Source organism: Lagopus leucura, unplaced genomic scaffold, assembly GCF_019238085.1.
Source record: "Lagopus leucura isolate 7727_CA_CO unplaced genomic scaffold, USGS_WTPT01 Super-Scaffold_100015, whole genome shotgun sequence".
Taxonomy (NCBI): Eukaryota; Metazoa; Chordata; class Aves; order Galliformes; family Phasianidae; genus Lagopus; species Lagopus leucura.
Window position 1 is genome coordinate 8,358,489 of NW_024962269.1, and position 22,542 is coordinate 8,381,030.

Sequence of the window (22,542 nt, forward strand, 5' to 3'; positions counted from 1 at the left end):
CTTTCTATTCTTTCTTCCCCTGGCACCTCTCAGCAACACAAGTGGTCTTTAAGACAGGCTTGTTTTAGCAAGCAGCCCTTTGTGAACCAGCCAGCATTCTTAATTGTTTCCTTCTTTAAACAGGAATGAGTATCGAACCCTTCGCCAAGCCATTATTGACATGGTCCTAGCAACAGAAATGACAAAGCACTTTGAGCATGTCAACAAGTTTGTCAACAGCATTAATAAACCCTTGGCAGCGCTAGAAGAAAATGGGGTAAGCAACAATGCGAATCCTCCTTAAAATGAATAGGCAGGGACTGGGAACCCTTGGCAGTAGGAAATCTCCACGTGATATTCTGAGAAAGTTCATGAGAAACAAGGAGAAAGAGAGATAAGAAATGTGTCTTTCGCCTCTGGCTTTGAATGCTCTTTTTACATCATCATCGCACAGCTTTGAAGATGAGTGGGACTTGCTTGGTTCCTGTTATTACTGCAGCACTGGGATGTTTTATGAGAACCAGCCATGTGCTTGGGCAGCCTGGCCTCTATAATTCCCAGTAGAAAAAGCCATTTTGACGAACCCAGTCACTCCTATGGAGAGTGCTAGCGGAAAGACTTGGTGTTCTTGTTGGCCATTTCTGCAAAGGTGCCGAGATTTGCTTCAGAACAGAAGCTGAATTACTCCCTCACTCACAACGGGAATGCTGGTGGTGCAGAGTAAGGGCAGGTATATTGACTGCCATATGGCGCATTCTGTGGAAACGAGGGCCCTCAGCTTTTAGTGCTGCCTGGCAGCATTCATGGGTTTTCTGCCTACTTTCTTTTTTAATCTTTAAAATAGATGATAGTGGCATTATATATCATATAGACATAATCAATAGCCATCTGGAACCCCATGGACACAATGAAATTGCCTGTTAGGAACTCATTCTAAAAAACCACACCAGTTTCAATAACAGCTTCAGCCAGCAGTTTTGTTGCCAGTAAGAGTAGCATATAATTTTGTTGGAATGGTTTTTGCAAAGAGAAGATTTTCAGAATAGTTATAATAAAGTTTGCAACAGTGGCAACGTCCTGTAGGAGCTGTAATGGTTTTCTGTGTTTTCTTACCATGTTTTTTTAGAAAGCCACATTTATGACTATTGTGTGCAGGGAGGGTAGGGCAGTCTTTTTGTTACCAGAAGGTGGGAGAGGGACAGACCTCACCCATCAGAAGCAGACTGGAGCTTATCTGGAGGAGAGTACCCTTGCCCACAAGAGAATAAGCTAGAATCAGCTTTGTGTTTGGCTCTTGGTGATGCTAATGAGAACTCTGTGAACATGGAGTTGTAGTAGGATACTGGTTTTACTGACTTAAAGTAGAAGAAAGGCTGTTAATTCTGTGGCTATGAAGTATTTTTCCCAGATAGCTCTATGTTGCAGAATGTGGCTTAAAGTCTCAGACAAGTACTGTTGATTTCTGTGGGTGCTGCACTGGACCTTGTGTTCATTGCCCAGGAAATACCTACACTTTGTTCCAAGTGCCCATTCACTGCTACCAGAACCTAGAGGAGACCAGAACTAGCCTGTGCGTATGCTTGTCCTTAGAATGATCATTTAACAGCTAAGTCTTTGTTACCACAGTTGGTCTCTTACCTATTACAAATAAAAGGAAGGATGATGAAATACATGCTCAGATTGTAAAGCTGTTGTCAGAAGTTGCCAAATGACAAAACTACCACCATCTCTTCAATCTGATGGCTTCATTTACATTTGTGCATGTTACAATGCAGTCAGGCCATAAATGTTTCATCAGATTCTGTTTTTCACTGACAGTCTTCTCTCACATTAGAATCCCTTTGCTGCCCACTGGCTTGTCACACCATTTTCAGTTCTCACCCACCATTCTGTTCCATGGCTTCTCACTCTGCCTCTCTCCCTTCTCCATTTCCCAGCACTAGCTTCCTCGCTCAACAAATCCCTCCTTTTTCAGCCTTCCTTCCCTCTTCCAATAGTGTTGGCTTGCTAGTGCATTCTCTCAGAGTTCCCAGGATTTCTGTGCCTCTCTACTCATTTTCTTCTCTGCTTCTGCATTCATAGCAGAGGTAACAACCTCTTCTTCCCTGCTGCTGTTTTTCTGCAGGTTTTGTTTATTGCAAGTAGTGGAGAGGCAGGCTCCCTGTTCTTAATTATAATATCTGAACCTGGACAGCTTCTGCTCCAGCACAGCCAAGAACTATAGTTGCAGCAAGAGTCCTGCTCAATCCCAGGCTCTAGCAATTCCTACTGAATCTACACAAACCACGTTTTTTTCCCTGATATTAGTAACATGTCCAGCAGCTTTTCACAGAGATGGTGAGTGGCTTACCCCAAAACCATCCCTCCAACTCAATTCCAGGTCCTCACTCATGAAGATGTGAGGGTATTTAGAGAAGAAAGAAACAGCAGCAATTTTAGCATCAGCTTGAAAGAGCTGATAAATTCTCCTACCCTCATATTTAGAAGCCACCAAATCATTTTAAACTGCAATTTTCAGAAAAAAATATATAAATCTTTGCCTGAGGCGGACACCTGGTGGGGGAACTTCAACCAACCCATTTCAGCTGGCAGTTGTGAACAGTATTAAGTAAAATCTTTTAATGTGAAGCATCAGCCCGCCGGCTAGCCGACAGCTGGAGCAGTAGGCAGTCAAGCTGTTTCACTGTAGATAGTTTTTTTAAACATACCTATTTATTCATGGAAGTTTCCACAGAACTTGATTTTTTTTTTTTAATTGATAAGATAATTTTAAGAAGTAGCATGCACACATATATTTGAGGGCCTCATAAACGTTTTTGTTGTTGTTGTTGTTTTGGGATATTCTGATGGAAATGTAAGGCCAGCAAAATGCGTGGGAGATTAGGAGGGCAAATGCTTCTCTGCTCAGTTCCTTGATTGTAACAAACACGATAAAAAAGAGGGGAGAATAATTCTTAGTAGATTACAAGCAAGCGAGGTGGCCCCAAGAAGCGGGCTGCAGCATCCATCCAAAGATGGATGGATCTCTCTTGTTGACAGTTACAGAGAGCTGGGTGGTTGCTCCATGCTTTTTGGATGGATCCATCCTCCTGCCTACAGAGAGCTGGGTAGCTGCTGCTGCTGCTTCAGCCTGTACAGGTAGACAGTAAAAGTAAGGACAGCTGCATGTAGAAATCAAAGTTTAATTCTGGCTGTGAGCCCCAGGGGCTGTAGGGGAATAATCTGCCCCACGAGGTATTTGCGATTCATAGCAAATCCTGCTTAAGAGTGGGAAGAAAAAGGCAATGTAATTTTTAGAGAAACCGAGAAGCAAAATGTTTTCCTTCTTTCATTTTGGAGTTTCTCAGTTCAGCAGGTTCCTACTAAAAGGTCTGTAATGTGCGAGTGGGTGAAACCAATCATTTGCTGTGCTTGTTACCAGCAGAACAACTCTGACAGATCCCTTTTCAAGTCTGTTCATATATCTGGTTGCAGCAGCAGTGTGTGTTTCCTGGCCCTGTTTCCAGTCATGGCTGTGACTCAGTGTAATGTTTGCAGGCTGAGCTGCCAACCATGTATTCCAAATGGGACAGTTCCACTTATTTTTTTATTTATTATTTTTGTACATATTTGTTCAAAGAGCCATGCTGAGAAGCTGCTCTGTTTGTTTCCTTTCTTCTTTTGTTTCATAAATTGAAAAAAAAAATCCTTTCCAGCTCCAGCATCCTTTATCCTCCCATTTCCCTTCATGATGTCACCTAAGCCTATGACAGGAAGCCAACATCTGACATGGAGAGACGCCTCTGCACTCTGAGCAGGATGCTGGGATGAAGCACAGTTAGCACATTTTATTCCCAAGACATCCGCAACCAGCAAGCAGAGCTGTGCCTTGGTTTGAACAGATCACAGAAGCAAACATCCTTTCTGCATTCCTGGTGGCTCACCTAGGAGGATATTATCTGCTGTCCTTAGCTGAATGATCTCTCATTATTTTCAGTGCTTCATTTTCATGCATTACTTGTGTTTCTGGAGCTTCCATCACTTTACATTGACTTTCTTACATCATTTTTACATGTATTTGAAGATCTATGCAACTCACTTTGTTTCCTCAGTACTTCCTCTTTCGTGTATCTACAAATGAGGGAAAACAAGAAATTTGAGAATCTAATTTTGGTAGGAAATGTGGAGCTGATGTTTCTGAACCAGCACCTACCAAATGATACTGTTTATATTATTAATTGTGATTTTCTTTTTTCAGGAAGGACTTTTTTTCCCCCAGAACTTCCTTCTGAAAAATATATCCTATTAAAAGATCAGAATGTTTCTGCTGCTTTGTAGAAGCTGATTCGTACCTCCCTTTTTGTACCAAGTATTGCAGGATCTGGTGTCTTACTGTTCTCTTACCAGCATCACACTTCTTTCTGTTACTCCTTTACTGCATTTAGACCAAGACCTTGTTAGGTGCGAGACAAGCCTAATAAATTCCTTGCTCCAAAGAGTTTTTTTGTTAGTAGTAGACAAGAGACCTTGTGGTCAATTTCTATATTCTACCCATCCTTGAAGAGTCAAGTAACTCTGGCGTCCTTATGTGTGTTTTTTCTGAAATCTGGATTATTGGAGCCTTTACTCATATTAGCTGGATTCTGGCTCCAAATATAGAGGACTGTTGCCACACCTGTATATGCAGCCTGGGAACCAAATATAAGCTGTGTGTGGGCTGAAGCTTTTCCTAGACTTGCAAAGGCAGGATGAGGCTGTACAGAGTATGTTTTTAGTAACACTGACAAACTCTCAGAAAGCACAAATTCCAGTCAGGTTGGAGACTGGTGGGCTCCCATGGCCCTGGTGGAAGGCAGAGCAGGAGGACCTGGAGGCAGCATGGGATCTGACTCCTGAGGCAGCAGTGCTGTCAGTATGATCGATGCTCATGGTGATGAGGTTTGCATGCAGAGGATGACCACGCATGTCAGATCAGTCCGTTTTTTGTTAAACCAGCTGTTCCACTATTAATGTGCAAGTCCATTAATCCTTGTGTTTCAGCAGAGAATTACATTTCCTGCCTACATAGTGCTCATCACTATGTGTGCAGTGATGAATGGCTCCTCACCACACATTTAAGGAGGCAGACAAGGCGTAGAGGGATTAGGTGACTTGCCCAAAGATGCCCAAGAGATCTGTCACAAAGACAGTGAATGAATCCAGAAATGAGTTCGGTGCTAGTCTGGAGCTGTGGCTAATATTCATAACCCCCTATGAATTCAGCTGGACATCATATACGGTAGTCAGTAATGGCACTGATCCTTATAGGATCTGAAAACATTCCCAAGGCACAAAGCTTTTGAGTAGGTATGCAGAGCTTTTGCTAATGGATTGCTTTTAATTCTCAAATGTTGCAGAATAATGGTGATGGGGATTCAATCAAAAATGTTCTCACGTCTCCTGAAAACCGCATCCTCATCAAACGCATGTTGATAAAGTGTGCAGACATTTCCAATCCATGCAGACCTATAGAGCAATGCATAGAGTGGGCCGGACGCATCTCTGAGGAGTACTTTGCACAGGTAAGGCAGCTAAAAAGTGCTGCTGAAATTCCAGGCTCTTTAAAAGGGAAGAGAAATGTGCATGTATGGCCACTGTCCCAAAACACCTAAGGGTGCATTAAGCAATATGAAAAATGCATTATTTTTTTTTAAATGATGGGATATTCACTATCAAACAGTGGGTGAGGAGGTCAAACATGGTGAGACAACGGTTCTGAAAGGGATATGATAGTTGATAAGGAGAAGGCTCTCAAAAATGAGAGCAAAAAAAATGTGTAGATGTGGTACTAAGGGATAGCATTTAGTGGGGTTGTATTGGTAGTAGATGGACAGTTGGGCTGAATGATCTTGAACATCCTTTCCAACCTTGATGACTCTATGATTCTACAATTACTCATGCCAATACAACTAGGTACCTTCAGACAGAAGAAAGCTGACATCTACAGTGCACTTATGAAAAACTTAAGCTTTCAAATTCTCCAGTTTGCGACTTGAGGTTTTTTTTGTTTTGCCTGTCGTGTTCCCATCACAAAAGGGTGCCTTCTGCCTACTGTGTGCTGGCTGTGTCCCAAGAACAGGATTATCAGGTTGTAGTGTCAGCATGGGAGCAGCACTCGGCCCAAAAAATGCTCTAAGACCTTAGTGAACCATGCTGAAGAAAGGTTTTGAGAAGACAGGGACAAGGGGCAGGCATTATTACAGATACAGACCAAATACTGGAGTTGGGCTTTGGTACCTCAAGGGGGAAAAAAGAGGAAGATAAAGATAGTTTGACATCTCTGATGGGTACAAAATGCTGCTTCTGTCAGAGGCTAACAACAGACACATGTTCTAGATCCAAATCAGTCATAACTTACAGCAGGAACACACAGTTACTTAGGGGCAGCTCTGTGTGTTAAATGCAGAAGGTAAATTTGCCACTTTGTGGGAAACATTAGAAGGCACTGTTCAGTGGTTTGGCTGAAAACTGCCCAAGAAGTGCTGCTTCTTCAGTTTGTTCAGGTTTCTCTGTTTATTTAGCAGTTGCATGCTCTAGTCAGTGCCACTCAAAGAAGCCGTTAATGGAATGTTACAGAATAATCACAAGAGTGTTCTTTGCAGACTGATGAAGAAAAGAGGCAAGGTTTACCTGTTGTGATGCCAGTTTTTGACAGAAATACTTGCAGCATCCCCAAGTCCCAAATATCATTCATCGATTACTTCATCACTGATATGTTTGATGCTTGGGATGGTAAGCAAAATTCCACAGATCTTTTCTAAACGTTTGAAGCTATTGTGGTATAGAATTGTTCTCTTGTGACTCCTAAAGAAAATGGGAGACAAGAGAAGATTCCTGTAGTTCAAGTAAGCTTAATAACTTCATTATTGCTTAGAAGTATTTTGATCCTGCTACAAACCGTCTCCTGGCTTCTCTTTAATGTATCAGTTTCAGGCAGTGTTTAACTCTCTTAGTTTTAAACTTGCTTCTGTGAAAATGGAGGAAAGAACACTTTCTCTCTGAGAGCTCTTTGGACATAACCATTTTGTCCATGTTGATATCAGTTATTCTTCAAGACAAATTTCTACAGTCTGGAAAATGCCTGGGGGAGCAACTATTTCCTTCCAAGCACTGTCTCTGTGGTAGAAGTGGTCAGAAATGTGACTCTCCTAAATGCCACATCATGACATGTGACTGAGATTTGATGAAGTAGGATAATTACAAGCATAATTAGTTATGCTCCTCCTGGAAAATGGTGTCCCTTTGCTGGTGCTTGCAATACCAGTATTAAATAGACTCTCAAAACTGCTCTCAGTAGCCTTGGAAGATCCATGAGTGATGAGAGCTGTAAAGCCAGAAACATTTCAAGTAGCAGTATGACAGCTTTAAGCTTTCCTACTTAACACAGTTGCCTGGACATTTAAGTGATATTTAAGCAGACAGCATCATGTGACTATTCCAATCCTGCAAACTAAATACACTCTGCCCTTTTTCCCCTAGCATTTGCAGACCTGCCAAATTTGATGCAGCATCTGGATAATAACTTTAAATACTGGAAAGGATTAGATGAAAGGAAGCTGCGGAGCCTCCGACCACCACCACCAGAATAGCAATTAGACTATGGTGTGTAATTTACTAACCAGATGCATATTTATTCAAGCTCACTTTTGTCCATGTGATTTGAGATATGTTTCGGTCTCTGCAGTATTACAGTAAGGATAGCCCATGCGCTTGGGGAACTTTCAAATTCAAGAGAACATGAGGTCAGCAGCTGACTTCCACAAACTACCATGTGTGGACTCCAACGAAATAAGCCTGTCAAGTGGAATTACACTGGATTGCTGCAGTACTTGTACTGAAGAGGGTTTATTAGTGAACATGTTTTGCGCTATCTTCTTACCAGTGTGCGAAGCTGGAAGACCTTGAAGAATCCATATGAAACAGAAGACTTTGGTTAATCCTCAACTCTGCAAGTGAAGAAGAAATACCTATTAATAGTGACTCACAGCTTTTGTGAGAAAGCTACATGCTTTTTATAAGCACTTAGGACAGTTACATAGAACAATCAGACATTTAAAATGCAACTCTCCATGAAGGAATTTCTGATCTATGAAAAATAGATGTACTCTATTTTTTCACATCACAGAAGGTGCAATCATTCACTTCTGAGCACTACTGAAAGTGAGTTCTCTTTAAGAAATTTAGTAGCATATGTAAAAAATAACACAAGAATTTTTGAGGTTGATCGTTAGCATCTATGATTAAAATGATATGTTTTATTTATTTTGTTAGATGTTCAATATTTTCTATGAATTTATAAATACTTAAAAGCCAAAGCCAACTTTAGATGCATTACAAATTTACATGATTCATACTCATTAATATACATTTAATTGATGTACAGACCTTTTATTTTCATAATGCAAATACAAATACTATACAATGATACATTTTTATTGCACTGTAAGGATAGATGTGTATGTTTAAATATTGTCTGATTTATGTTAATTAAAATTAAGTTTTATTGCAAAGGTCTCACTTGAGAATAGTAGAATAAACAAGAAATGTATCCTGAGCACCAGAACCGCGGTAGTTCTCCCATAAACCAGTGACGACCACCTGATCTTCCCTTGGCTACAAAAGATAATAATATGTTGGAACTTTCTGTTTTCTCCCTTGAAATTTTATGACTGAATTCCCTGTCAAAGTCTGCCTTATTTTATATAGTATTTCTACAAAGCATTCCACAGCATATATGAAGAGGTGATACTACACATCTAACGAATTTCAACATTTTATAGCCTATGTATTTTCCTCCGCCATGAAAGAAACAGAAAATAAAGCCACCAACAAAAACGTTTAATGCAACAAGTTTGTAAAGGCTGTGTACCTTCACAATTTGAATGAAACCTTCATAGCAAACACCAGAAAATAATAAAATGTGTATTTTAAGAAGCGTCAAGGTCCGACCCATTTCATTTGGAATATATATGCACTCTGTAGTTTGCAGGCTAACAGAAGCATGGAATTCCTGTGAAAATAATTGCTGTCTGGGGAGGGGAGAAGCTGAGGGGGTTGGATTGTTGTTAGGGTGCTGAAAGGTGGTACGTGGCCGTGAGTCCCTCTGCAGCCTGCTCTTGGCAAATCCATCAAAGGCTCGCGTGTGCTGAGACAACACCGGAGCTGCAACTGTGCTGGGCTGTATTGCGCTGAAGGACTACGGGAGGATTCTGTCAGCATTTCCTGTAGGCAGGAAGGCACTTCCAAAGCACTGAAGGAATCACTGCTATTGTCAATTCAGAGGCAACAGACTGACTTTAGAGAAGGGGCATTCTGAACCATTCTTCAGGAAACACAAGCTGAGGAGAAGTGGATGATGGAGTGGTTCAGGGACTGCAGCAGTTGGAGCCCTAAAGCAGGTAAGAAAGGAACAGGTGGCTTCTCCTGTTGTTACCTGTTTCTGTGTTTGTCCTTCATCTCCAAGCTTCTGACATTCATGGGCTGCCACCATCTGTACCTCACTGTTTGTGTTTGCATTGTACTTTTCTTCCAGTGCTGCCCTCACCCTGCTCATGTGTTCTCCCCTCCTGCTTGGTGTCTGGATTAGGTGCTGGGAGATAGAGGATTCCCTTCTGTAATTCCCTTTAGTTCATCAGTGCTTGTATATTGTCAAGCCCACTGGGGCTCAGGTTCTGTTTAGAAGCACCCAGACCTTAGCAATATCTCAGTGATTATAGTTAGGGTGTAGGCTATGGGGTCACTGTCGATCCTCCAAATTGCTGAAAATTATTACTGAAAGAGCAGACAGATTTCAGTTGAGGACTTACAAACAAACAAACCAAATATTCTCTCTCAAAGGGAACATGAAAGGAGGGAGAGTTGGCTGCCAGATGTGGTGTTTTCCTGACAGTATCACAGTCTGTTTCCATATACAAGCACCGACTGTAATTGGCTGTCATTTGCTACCTGGTGTTATTCTCTCCCTCTGCATGCAGGCTCCTGTACTTAGTTCAAGGAGAGGCTTCTCAGGCTCCATCAGAGGAAAGCTACAAAGTGGATAAGAGAGGAACAGCAACAGCATTTGGGTCCAGAGAATGTCTGCAGGAAAGAAGTAAAAATATTTCTTCATAAGCATAGTTATTAATGTTCTGGGTTGTATTAATGAACGCTTGAAAGCAATTCATTTAATCTGCTTTAAAAAATGCCTGCTGAATCATCATTGAAAAGAAGTGATCAATATGATTAATTCCCTGAACTTCACACTGCATCTTTAATGCCACTGCTTGGAATGTAGAGCTATGCTCATCAGCCCTTTGTATCAGATAGATTTATGCCCATACTGGTGTATAATAATTTCACTTAACATAAAACTATAATTTGCAGCCACTGAATGCAGCTCTGTTCATTCTGTTGTCCATCTGAATTTTGCTGTTGCCAGAGAAAGATTGTACTTAAAGTTTGAAACTCCCTTCCTTTTGCTTTTCCAGTCTGGCACCCTGTGATGGAGCTCTGCTTGGGACAGGAACCAGGGGTTTATGATGTAGTGATGGTCCTTCACTGTTGAAGGGAGAACAATGGAGAAAACTGGAAGAGCATATCTAAAATTATTCCAAATTTCAGGCAGGCCGGCAGTCTTAGTGTCTACACTTTTCATTTATTCTTGCTTTAATGCTAATACAAGAGTAAATTCCAGCATAGCCGAGATGATGGGGAGTGCTCTTATTCACCTCTGGGGTTTTAATCTTACAGTGCATTTTAAAACTGAATAAGGTTCAGCAACTCAGCATTAAATGAGCCATTCAGAATTATTAGCTGTTTTTCATGCTGCATATTTTCAAGCAGGTCATACTGCTCCTAAGCCTGGGTATCAGGTTACTAGCTTTCAGGTGAGCCTGGAACTATTCTGATCTGGTAAATTAAAAAAAAAAAAAAAAAAAGTTTGTTCTTTAGCATGAATATCTTGGTCCTTTCAAGAGATAAGTATAAAATTCTGGGTAATAACTGCTTCCCCAATAGGAGAAACCAGACAGTATTACACACCTTGTCACAAGTCTGAAATTGGTTTTCATACTACAGTTTTCCCAACGACTGTATATAAGTTAAAAATCACCCAAAACTGAATGAATGTCTTAGTTTTTCTTCCAGTGCTTTTCTTGGTAGCTATGTCTCAGTAGAGACATCATTGATACGACATTTAAGAAAATGTGTCATGAATGCGAAGGTGTTCAACAATGACAAAGCCATTCCTACATAAAAGAGGAGAAAGGATAATAAAATTAAGTATCTACTAATCCCTCACAGGATGCTCAGAAACAGCACAAGGAAAGTGCAGTTGTGTCCTTCCGTGAGACGAGGAAGGTTTGAGTCATGGCTGAGTGCAGCACTCTGAAGTCTCGGAGCTGTTTGCAACTTCAAAATAAATAGTAATTGTTGGTGTGTGACATCATGCCTCCAAGGTACAGCGGTGCCAGGGGTGTTCGTTAAATGAGAGTGGGATGGATTGCATTTCATCCTGACGTGGTGTTCGGACGCAGGAAACAAGCTTTTAAATTACTGCCGTATCCCTGTGCAGCAGGTACTGCTGGTTCAGAACAAAGGGGACGTCCAGGTGCTTCACATATTTCTTTGTTCTGCTGAAACAATGGCTCTGCAGGCAAAGGGTTTCTGAATGCTTTCTCTTGCTGCCTGCTTTGAACATTACTAGGGCAGTGTTCTGTGTTTTCATTTTCTTTCCTTATTTAACATCTTTAAGAATCTCCTCCCACACTTCCCAAACAAACCCCAGCAAATTTAGCTTTGCTAACCATGCCTGGTTATGTATTAGAATCCTCTGTAACGAGGAAGGCAACTGAATTTAAAAGGCTTTTAAAGGATTCAGAGCTACTAAGCAAGATGGCCTTGAGGCTTCTAAATGCCCTTCAGCTCCCGGAACTTCAAGCCAGCCTCTGGTCTAACAGTGTTTCTCGGGTCAGGGAAAGGATTCTCATCTTCCTGTATTCTACTTTTTCCCTTTCAGAACAATAAGGTCTCCTTTTTTCTGACTGAAGTTAAAGTGAGCCTGGAAAAACACCCCATAATGGCTGGAAGCCTTATGCTGACATCCACAGCGAGGAGAAAGCAAGCATAGTTATGTGACGCAGGCTGTGAGCAGCGCGTTGCTGCTGCCTGCGGGGTATACATGTATGCAAGGTGTTCTATATTGTTCTCCCACATGCAAACTGAAGTTCAGGAGTGTTTGCATGTACCTCTGCCTGCGAGGTTGTAGTAGCAAATGCAAGTGGCCATGGACACTTGTTCAAGTCTGAATCAACTCCTTTCTTGGGTTGCTTGCTCCCCCCCTCGAGTGGCAAGAGTCATTACTGGAGCTAAAACTCATCTTAGTTCAGATTGTGGTAATTAACAGAAGTTACCTCATCCTTTAATCACATACACATCCCCTGAGGTTGAACAGCACACCAATGTTCAATCTTAGAAAGAAGTGAAGAGGGTGACTGCCTGCGTTTGGAATGAAAGGAGGAAGTTAGCCACTGTGCAATCATTCAAATGAGAAGTTGGTCCTGTGTATTTAATATTGCAAAGTAGTCTCTGATATCAGTCCTTCCTTAGCTCTCATTCCATTAGCTCAGAGCTCGCCCTGAGGGTGCTGAGTGCCAAGTTCAGTGTGCAGCACAGCTTGTAACCAAGCAGAACAATGTTATCCTGGTGATCCTGCAGATCTTCAGAGGAGGCTGTGTGTGTGTGTCAGGTCTTCAGCTGGAAGATGAAATGGAATATGTGGAATATGCTTGACAAGCTTCTCTTGGTGTCTGTAGTATGAAACATGCAAGGAGTATTGCTTTTCCACCAGGAACTGTCCTTTAATGCCTACTTTTTTTTTTTTTTTTTTCTTTTTTCTACTAATATTTTTTCTTCAGGTTTTTTTTTCTTTATAGGAAAATTCCTTTTTCCTGGCCTAGACCTGGCAGCTGCCAGGCTGCTGTGAGGGCATGGGCTTGAACTGTACCAATTTTTCAAAAAAATAAGAGGAAATTGAAGAGCAGATGATTTCATAGTAGTTAGCCACTGATGCTTTATAGAGCTGCAGGTCAGAGCTCCTGGGAAGGCAGAAACACATCCCTCACTCTTTCCTCTGAATTTCAGTGAGGCTCACATTGAACACAGTGCTAGTACCATGCACAAAGAGTCCTGTCTCCAGCGCTGGGTGGTGCCAACCATTTCAGACACTGCTTCCCATAAGTAAGGCTGCAATGATACAGCATCAGAGTAAGTGCTAGGAGACAGGCAAAGTGCCCAGCCAACACGTAGAGCCGGGGCCTAGACAGGGAACGGCATGCGTCACATCAGACACAGCTTTTGGGGGGGGTCGTGGAGAGAGAATCCAGTGAATAGACAGTTTTCAGGACATCATCAAAGCAGAGTGAAACTCTTCTTATCATGTAACCAAGCCCCAGAGCTGATTGAGCAGCCCCTAAAATCCATGCTGGCAGGCTTTGTGCAAATATGCTGTCCTGCCTTAACAAACTGCTGAAAGCCAAGGGCAGAAAGATAAGTTTTTTCCTCTCTATCAAGCTAGGAACCAAAGAAAAAAAAACAAAAAAAAAAAAAAAAAAAAAAAAAAAACCAAAAAAACAAAAAAACCAACAACAACAAAAAAAATTTTCTTTTAAAATAAGCTGTTTTAAATAAACGAGCATTTTTTGAACCGCAGGAGAGCACACACCTAACATTTGTTAAGTGAATAGCAGCAACACGTTTAAGTCTGGCTCAGTACTGCAAAGCGGTTTTTATGCTGCTTTTGCTGTAACGTTTCTAGAACACGAGCTGCAAAGGGCGGCTTCCTTTCATTTCCAGTCAGCATCACAGAGAAAACTTCATCGTACGCTAACATCTACAGCACCCCGCCAGCCGAACCTCAACGCCCCGCCCGCCATCACGCATGCGCCCCGGGTCGGCGATGACGCCACGTTTATTCGGTGCCTGAAGGCACCGCCCTCGCCGTGCCCGGAAGCGCCGTGCAGCCCTCAGGAAATGGCGGCGCTGCGGAGCGGGCGCGTGACGCTGTGTGTCATGGCGGCGCGGCCCGTGAGCGGCGCTTCTTGCTGCTGGAAATGTAAGTGAAAGCTGCGCAGGGGGGGTTGAGCACGGGGGAGCGGGGTAGGGAGCCTCCTCCCAAGCCCTGTGGCCAGGCCCCGGCGAGAGAACAGCCAGCCCCCGGGTGCCGCAGCGCTTCTCCCGGTGTTGTACCGGAGGACTAAGAAAGTGGAGACGGTGCCCTCGTGCCGACCCCGCTGATACTATCCTCCAAAATGAAACGGTGGGAGAACAAGGCCTGCCCGCGAGGTAAGGGCAGGGCCTGCTTCCTCCACCTACAAGGCTCTGGCGGTAAGCAGAGGGAACGAGCTGGCGGGGTGGGGAGGGGTCGGAACAAAACTTCCAGAGCCGCCGCGGCCGCTCCTGTGATGCCGCTTCAGCCGTGTGCGTTTGCCCCTTTGTTCCCGGCTCCAGGACGGACCGAGAAAGGACGGGACGCGGTACCCAGCTGGGCGGCTCCGAGGTCGGCTCCGCTCGGCTGGGGCGAACCTGCGGGCAGCCGTGCCCCGTAGGCGTGATGCCCTCCAGTGGCAGCCGTGTGTGCTGGCGTGCTGAACCGAGGGGAGTGGGAAGAGTGCTCCGAAGTGCTTCGTGTCTCCGGATGCAAAGGTACCCCGGATTTTAAGATGTTCCTCTTCACAGGAGAGGAAACGCTGTTGTTTTCAGCGTGAGGCTGAGACTCCTGACTGGATTTAAGTCCTTCTTGTGCTACAGTGCCTGGATTACCTTGTCTGTCCTGCTTGTGTGTTACTGCAGGATGTGAGAGAACAAGGGGCCTTGAAAGAATCCCAGCAGTGCCTAAAAGCAGTCCAGACAACAAATCAAATCAGTAGCAGAACTGCGCTATTGACTTAGCCCTCTGGCTGAGACAGAAGTAACAGCTCTGAGGGAGAACGACTCCAGCCAGCTCTGTGCTTTCAGGAGATGCTGGCAGCTTGCAGCAGAGTTTCAGATCCTGCTTCTTTCTCCTCTCTTCAGACAGCACTGTGGTTTTAATGGATGTTTTTTCTGTTTTGTTCTCTGTTCTGTACAGAGACACACCACAAGCCAAATATGATTCTTGCTAGGTACATAAGGCTAGTTCAGCATTGCCTTCTGGCCTTTTTGTCCATGATAAAAGGGATTGAGTATAACTTGTAAACCTGGGAGTCTGTAGATGGCCCTGGCAAGGTCCCAGTTAGCTGCTGGGTGAGGTGTGGTTGGTATTCTGTCCTTTGGCTGTTCCTGCTGCTCTTGCGGCCTCTGCAGGGATGAATTAGATCACTGCTACAGGTTGGGGCAGCCTGTGGTATTTGAGCAGCCAGTGCCAGAGCTTTAGGCATGAGCCTCCATGTTTCACTGAAGATGAATTTTTTCTCTGCCAGCAAATACATGTAATCAAAGGAACAGAAAGAAAAACGCCAACAGCTACAGGAAAAAACATGTCCTACAGCACATGACTAATTGTCAGAGAGCGACTCGTTCTTAATGGGCGTTTGTTGTTTCATGTGGTCTAGTTCAGCAGTGAGCCAGAGTTTCAGAAGATAAGCTCTCTAGGGCAGTGGTCACGGCTGTAGTTCATTAAGCTAGCTGCTGGAGTTCAAGAAGTGTTTGGACATTGCTTTCAAGTGTGGGGCTTGAATTCTGAATGGTCCTGCATGGAGCCAGGAGTTGGACTCGATGATCCTTGTGGGCCTCTTCCAACTCAGGATATTCTGTGATTCTGTAATTGCAGCTTGGGTGCCTTACTGATCTGATCAGTAGACCCTGTAATGGAAATGGTGGCCTCTTTGTAAAGGATGTATATAATGGTAATTTACAGTTACAGCTGGTTTTAAAGAATTGTTCAGTCCTTTTTCTTTGCTGTGTAAATATTTAAGTGACAAGGTTGAGGTTCCTAGGAGAGTAAATGCTTGGGTTGCAGCTGACAGGTGAAGCTTTTATTAAACAAACATGCAAGCTTTTTTTTTTTTTTTTTTTTTTTAGCTTGGCACCTGATGATTGCTTATTTGTTCTTTTTTCAGATATTTCTGTTGCTGCCTTAGCAGTCTCATATGCCATCCCTGGTGATGACCACTGAGTCCTGCTCTGAAAAGCTGGCTGCTCCTGTGATCTGCAGATTCATTGAGCCAGCAACATAGTGGCAGAGCTGTTTGTTACCCTTAGAGACTCAGTTGCACAGTGTGCAAGTACCTCATAGCTGGCTCAGCAAATCAGTCCTTGCAGCGCACCTGTGAGGTGGTTGTCTGGGTTACTGTAACATCAGAGATGAGCAGCTCATTCTGGAGCCAGAATACAGGTACAGTTTAAACACCTGAGATGAAAGCTGTGGGTGGAGAGTGATGCTGTGGGGCCATTCAGAGGGTCAACACAATGTAGGCTTTCATCAGAATGGCTTCATTGACTTGGCAGTCTTTGTGTACTAAAGGTGTCCTTGAGGACTGTCAGTCCTGCTGTTCTCCTGATGCCTCTGCTCTGATACTTGTGTGTTTTTGTTTTATTTTTGCAGGTCTTTCTCTCATTGTAAAGAGCGTGGCGTTCAGTTTTGGCAGATAAAGGTTAAATATGCTCCACTGTTTGGAAGCTGGACCTTAAATCAAGGCATACGTTTTTAATTGAAGGGAAAAAAAGGTGTTAAAACAACCCAGTGGTGTGGTGCTTTCTGACCACTTTGTTCACTGTACACTTTAGCTGCTATTCTCTGGTACAGCCTTTCAGTATGTTAGCATTGCTCACCTGGCCACCTTGTGCCCTATGTGATTGCAGCCTACAGTGATTGCAGGCTTAGTCACCTGTTTGTAGGAGACACAAGTTGTGCTCATTGCAAGGCATTGAAATTGACCTTCCTCATAGGAGGTTGGACAAGATAGTCATAACAGCACTTTTCTGTCTTGGAAGTCTGTGAATTCTTGGTGGGCTACAAATGAAGCTATATTTGCATAGTTCAGTGCTGCTAAACTCGTTTAGTTTTCCAAGCTGCAAGTCAGTATTCAAGTGAAGAAGGTACTAATCACTGCTGTAAGAGCATATTCCACTCCTGTTTTCATGGTTTCTTCAAAACTTATTTTGGGGAAATGCATTTCTTCTCTTAATTTCTCAGCTATTTGGAGAAAAACAGACAAGCTTTTGGCACACAGTTCTACATCAAATCTAAATTTTGCCAAGCTTTATTTATAAGAACCATGTCTACTGTAGAGACAATCTGTTCCTGACAAACCCCTAGAATAGAAAATTTCAACCAATTATTTTTGTAATGAATGTACAATAAATCTGTTGAAAAGCTATCTGTTAATGACTCTTGCTTAAATACTGGTCATTTTGACACCCACAAGTGAGGCTGTTGAGAGCTAGACAAACCCGCTTGACAGGTAGTACCAGTCCAACTGTCTGGAATCTGGAAATAAGGTCTAAACAAGGATGTTCTGGTGGAGCACTGGGCCAGCACTGCTACTGTCAGCATACAATGGTGGCCTGAAGCTTCAGGGGCACAGCATCAGAGATTAAAAGCTCTTGGTGCTGAGGAGTGGGGGAAGAATTTGTGAGTGGAGAACATAGCAAGGCAGAGGTGAGGATGGCCACCAAAAAAGTAAGAAAGGATGATTCAGACTTTTGTGTATGGGCAGCTAAGCACTGCAAAAGGCACCCATGTGATTTTGGTTTTTTGCTTTTTCCCTAGATAAATAAATGAGAAGTATGGGCATTGGGCAAGGATGTTTTTTTGTTTGTTTTCATGTTTGAAACTTTATGGCATGCTTGATTATCTCAGTAAGCATCATTGTTTCAATCTTCCTGCTGTTTATGGTATGTGCTAACAGTTCACACGCAGGGGAGGTGTAGTTGATTATCTTGTGCAGACTGTGTACCAACAAGAGTACTTGATTGTAAGATCAGCTTCATGGCTAGAGTGTTTTCAGTTTTGTCTAGCATCTGTATAGTGATTGTGCCTTTTGCTGTTTTGGCTTTTTGTTGAATTTTTTGCTTTTCAGAAGACACGAGTGTAGTTAATGATTGCTGTGGAACAGAGAGTTCCCTAAATATAAAATGGGTATTGGGAGAACCAGTAATGCATCTGTCACTGCTGCTTGGTGTCACTTGTGGGAAGGATGGTATCTGCTTCTAACCCTGAAGAATTCTGCAAATAGCTCCAGGGTGCTGATGAGTCTTGCGACCGTAATGTTTTTCTTCTAAAATGCTGCCTAAGATAAGATAAAATTGTCCAAGGGCCTAGGCCTGGCAGATTGTTTGGGTCAGGGATGCTTTGCTGTCTTGGGATAGAGCTGGATTTTAGGGAGTGTGATGGGACAATGCTGAAAGAGAGAATTTCTCAGCGTGTGTTACGTGTGGATAGGACTGTTGAAGAACACAGTCTTATAGGAGGGCAGTCCATGGAGGTACTGTAATACCAGTATGTACCTTTAGGGTACCAGGTGTTTCCAAAGCAAAGCAGGGATGGACATAATGCTGAAAGTGTGAGTTGAATGTGTAAAGGTGCTGGGCAATATCAGCATTGTAAAATGACAGTCTGTAGCTTTCATAGTCCAGCAGGATACCAATCTTTGTGGGGGGAACAGTAATTCTGATGTCTGGTGTCATCCCACTGTGCAGGAATTCATACTTGTGCCTGTGGGCAAGAAACACAGTCAAAAATACCTCATGCACTCTGTGCACAGGCATGTTTCAGGGTCTGTTTTCTTGTTTTGCATGCATGGTGAAGACAGTCCTATCCTTTCCACGTATCTCATCTTTATGCCCCATTCCCATCCACTCTGCTGAGAACGCTGTTCACTGCTTTTCCACACAGCCTTATCCCCTTGCTCAGATGTGCCTGCCTCACCCACATAACAGGCCTTCGTATCCACACCTGGCTGAAAATGAGCAGGTACTGTCACTTAGGACAGGACAAGGTCAAAGGGACTTTCCATTTTTCCCAGCTACTGAGCTTTATCTGAAGATGTCCTTTCCTCTGCGAAGAAGCTGTGCTCTGCCAGGCCAGTTAGGCCTTCCCCAAAGCAATGCTTGTCTTCTCTTAAGTCTTGCAGCTTCATAGTTTTAGGTGCAGCCAAGGAGAGAATTGATGAGATGACTCAGTGCTGTCCTTCCAGGCCCTGAAGTGCCGCCCACTTACTCTCTAGGGCCTGTGGTACTGAGCCCTCTTTCCTGCCAAAGACACAGGAACTGGAAACGCTTACGCCCTCAGACTGCAGCAGCAGTGAGGGAATATAATCCCTCAGGCAGAGGCTGGCTGACTCAGTGTGACTCTGCATCCTCCAGGCTATTTGATGTCGTATTTCAAACCCTGTTCTCTAAATGACATTTCTGGCTGCTTTTCCTACAATACTTCACGTTGCTCAGCCAGGGTGGTGTTGATAGGGACTTTCCAGTCTTCAGTTACTGGAAGGTGACCTCTAATCATGATTCCTGTCCTTTGTACTAATGGAGGCTAGGAGGATGCTCTGTACATAACTGCTTTGTCATGAGGGTAGCCCTTTTCTTCCCCATGTAGTCACTGAGTAATGCCAGGATCCTTTAACAGTTACTCAATCAGCTGTCCCTAGTGTTGTACGCTGCACCCAAAAATATGAGTCTTTTATGGGAACATGTACTGTTCTGGGAGAAACGAGAAGATTTATTCAGTAAAGCAAGTTTTCTGGTATTTCACAGGGACCGGCTGCTTCACTAACCACCTCTTCCACCCACACAGCACAAACCTTAGAAAATTTCCCTGCAGAAATGCGTATGACAGTGACTCAAACAGAACAACAGCCTGGCCCTGTTTTCTCCTCCCTGAAGTCCATGCTTATTGCTCCACAAGAGTAAGAGCAAACCTCAATGTACCTCTTAGATCATTGTAGCAAAGAAATTAAATTAGCCTTCCTGCAGTGTATGGGAGAGTCATTAACTTCAGTGGGTTTGGTCTCCCTCATTAAGCAGCGTTTCTTGCTGTGTGGGAGGCAAATGTCAGCATTGCTAAGAACTTTGGTTATGCAGCAGGCCAATGGCTGGGGAGCTGTGAGCAGCAGGCATCTGGGAATGTGTGCTCTAGACAACTGAGCTACATCTAAAACTCTCCCTACATACCAACAGACAGAGGACTGGAAGCACTGGTACCATGCTGTGTCATCATTACCATCTGCTGATAATGTGTGTGCTGGGGCACTCAGTGCCTTGTTCAAGGGGACCCAGCACCACACTGGTAACACTTGCAGTCTGAGTGCCGTTGCAGGCTGAGGCAGTAGAATTACTACGTTGTTTGGTATGGAACTTGTTTTCTTGCTCCTAGATGCTTCACGGTGTGCCCAAATCACACATACACACAAAGGTGATGCTAACTCAGTTGTCATTGCCCAGGGTAGGGCCAGTGGATGCAGCTGAGGCAAGAGGGAGTTCTGGCATTTCTGCATGCAGGCATGGCTGTTGGGTTGGCTACCTCCAGAAGGAGGATATGAAAATGTTTCCTACGAATGGTTTTATCCAGGTAAGTACTTTTTAGGTGACATGGACTTACTACTGGTTGTCTTCCCAATGGGATTTCAGTGACCTAACAAGGCTTTTATAGTAACTTCTGTAATGGAATGTATCCAGATTTGTTCCTGGGACTGCTCCTTTCAATGTGAGAATGGTGCAAAGCAGTAGGATTTGCTTAAAAGTTTCAGAATCATTCCAACACTAATTCACAGTGCCAGTGGTAGAAATAATCACAGACCCCAGTTTGAGTGTTTGACCTGCGTTTTGATTTTTGCCTCTCACAGGGAAGAGTTCTTTGCTGCTCAGCCTGCAGGTGTACATGTAGAAGGTATCCTATAGGAGAAATGTAGCCTGCATGTCCCTTACCTTGATGGTGTGATGATGTGTCTCATGCACCAGGATGAGTTGTTTGCCCCCAGATAACCATGTCTTGGAGTGTTTTCAAAAGCCACGCCAACTCTGTATTCTGTATCTTCCTCAGCTTCCACTTCCCAGTAATGCTTTCCTGGAAAAGGGATCAGACTGCCCAGGATCCCGATACACCTGTGAGAGAGACAGGAATATGCTCTGGCAGGAACTCTTCGCAGTGCTAGCTATGTAGTGTACCTGGGTGTTGCATATCAATAATGGAAGCCATGTTAATTGTTTCCGTAGCAGCACAGCATGAGTTTTTCAGTAAAGTGAAGTTCGCATGCTGAGGACCTGACACACGACCTGCAGGTTTCTTTGTGATTCCTACTCTATTTTACTTTTGGGTAGTTTTGTATGAATTAACACCCTGGGCACTTTCAAGAATAGGAGGAATAGAATCCTGTGCTGCCTGAGATTTCTGGGGAAAAGAGTGCTTTGGTGAACCCCAGTGTAGAAGGAGAAAAAAGTCTATGTGCTTTTTTTCTTCCCACAGAATCCAGGACTTAAGTGTCACCTATGTCACCTACCATCAGAAATGAAACACTGTAGCAATTCAGTACTAGACCAGGCTCCCCAGGGCCCCATCCAATCTGGCCTTGAACACCTCCAGGGACGGGGCATCCACAACCTCTCTGGGCAGCTGTTCCAGCAGCTCACCACTCTCTCTGTAAAGAATTTCTCCCTGACATCCAAGCTAAATCTCCTCTCCCTCAACTTAAAACCATTTCCTCTTGTCCTGCAGTTATCAACCCTTTCAAAGAGTTGATTCCCCTCTTCTTTGTAGGCTTCCTTTAGGTATTGAAAGGCTGCAATGAGGTCACCCCTCAGCCTTCTTTTCTCCAGGCTGAACAAGCCCAGCTCCCTCAGCCTGTCTTCATAGGGGAGGTGCTCCAGTCCCCTGATCATCTTTGTAAACACCCTATCTCAATGTAAGAGGGCAACTTGAATCCTATAAGACTACATCCCAATTCTGCTTTAGGAAAATTACACAGGGTATTTGTATTAACCGTCATTGCTGCATCACAGGGCATAGCAGGTTTCAAAACACTGCTAAAGTTTTGGATGCAGAGTCACAGCCTGTACATTTTTGTGGTAGGATCATGTAGGGATGTAAATTAAAAAGACAAAGGTTGTTGCTGGAACACTCTGAGCTCATCTGCCTGCAAGTGGTACTGAATTCAGCATGATGAGGATGGGAACAGCAAGTGCAGACTGTACTTTGTGCCACCTCAGCAGCAATCACGTAACTAAGTGTACAGTTCACTAGAAGTGCATGTAGATGTAGTGGGAATAGATTAAAAGTTGATGAAATTGAAACTCAGAGAAGCTATGCTGCTACAGCTTGAAAGGAACGATGCAAAATGGATGACAAACATATGTGAACAAGATATTACCATACTAATGAGAGTTGCAAAGCCACCAAGGCGAACCTGAATCAGCCTGTAGGAGCTGGTGTGGTTAAGAAGCATATGAGCCTGCTGGAGATCACACAGGCTTTAGAAAGAAGAGTTTACTATATAATTTTGTTGTGCAAGTATTAATCATTTCAACATGGGAGCTCCTCCCCCGCCCCCCCCGGGCAGTGGCAGAACGCAACGGAGAGCGGAAGAGCGGTCTGCA

At 43.6% G+C, this 22,542-nt stretch overlaps 2 protein-coding genes, 1 long non-coding RNA gene and 1 other non-coding gene across 8 annotated transcripts in view; 3 read left to right on the forward strand and 1 right to left on the reverse strand.

Moving 5' to 3' along the window:
• The window catches only part of PDE8A (phosphodiesterase 8A), a 108,677-nt gene extending 99,739 nt beyond the window's left edge, over nt 1-8,938 (forward strand). Inside the window, exons 19-23 of one of the 2 annotated variants that reach the window (XM_042875596.1) lie at nt 124-256; nt 5,355-5,519; nt 6,600-6,729; nt 7,477-7,599; nt 7,682-8,938. In XM_042875596.1, the coding sequence (XP_042731530.1) occupies nt 124-256; nt 5,355-5,519; nt 6,600-6,729; nt 7,477-7,586 (538 nt within the window). In that variant the 3' untranslated portion in view covers nt 7,587-7,599; nt 7,682-8,938. Of the gene's footprint in view, nt 1-123; nt 257-5,354; nt 5,520-6,599; nt 6,730-7,476 lie in introns of both variants that reach the window. The other variant, XM_042875595.1, reaches the window with a different exon arrangement.
• Nucleotides 8,939-13,983: 5,045 nt separating this feature from the next.
• On the forward strand, nt 13,984-17,330 carry LOC122182668. Its single transcript, XR_006179910.1, has 4 exons — nt 13,984-14,086; nt 14,482-14,676; nt 16,071-16,345; nt 16,556-17,330. It is a non-coding gene; the product is annotated as an uncharacterized LOC122182668 (long non-coding RNA).
• LOC122182759 lies at nt 14,220-14,350 on the forward strand. The gene has a single exon (XR_006179983.1).
• FSD2 (fibronectin type III and SPRY domain containing 2) overlaps nt 17,187-22,542 on the reverse strand; it is a 20,256-nt gene continuing 14,900 nt past the window's right edge. For all 4 annotated transcript variants that reach the window (XM_042876142.1, XM_042876141.1, XM_042876140.1 and 1 more), the window contains 2 exons: nt 20,878-21,054; nt 17,187-18,667 (listed from right to left, as the gene is read on the reverse strand). In XM_042876142.1, coding sequence (XP_042732076.1) covers nt 18,415-18,667; nt 20,878-21,054 — 430 coding nt within the window. In that variant the 3' untranslated portion in view covers nt 17,187-18,414. The remainder of the gene's footprint in view (nt 18,668-20,877; nt 21,055-22,542) is intronic.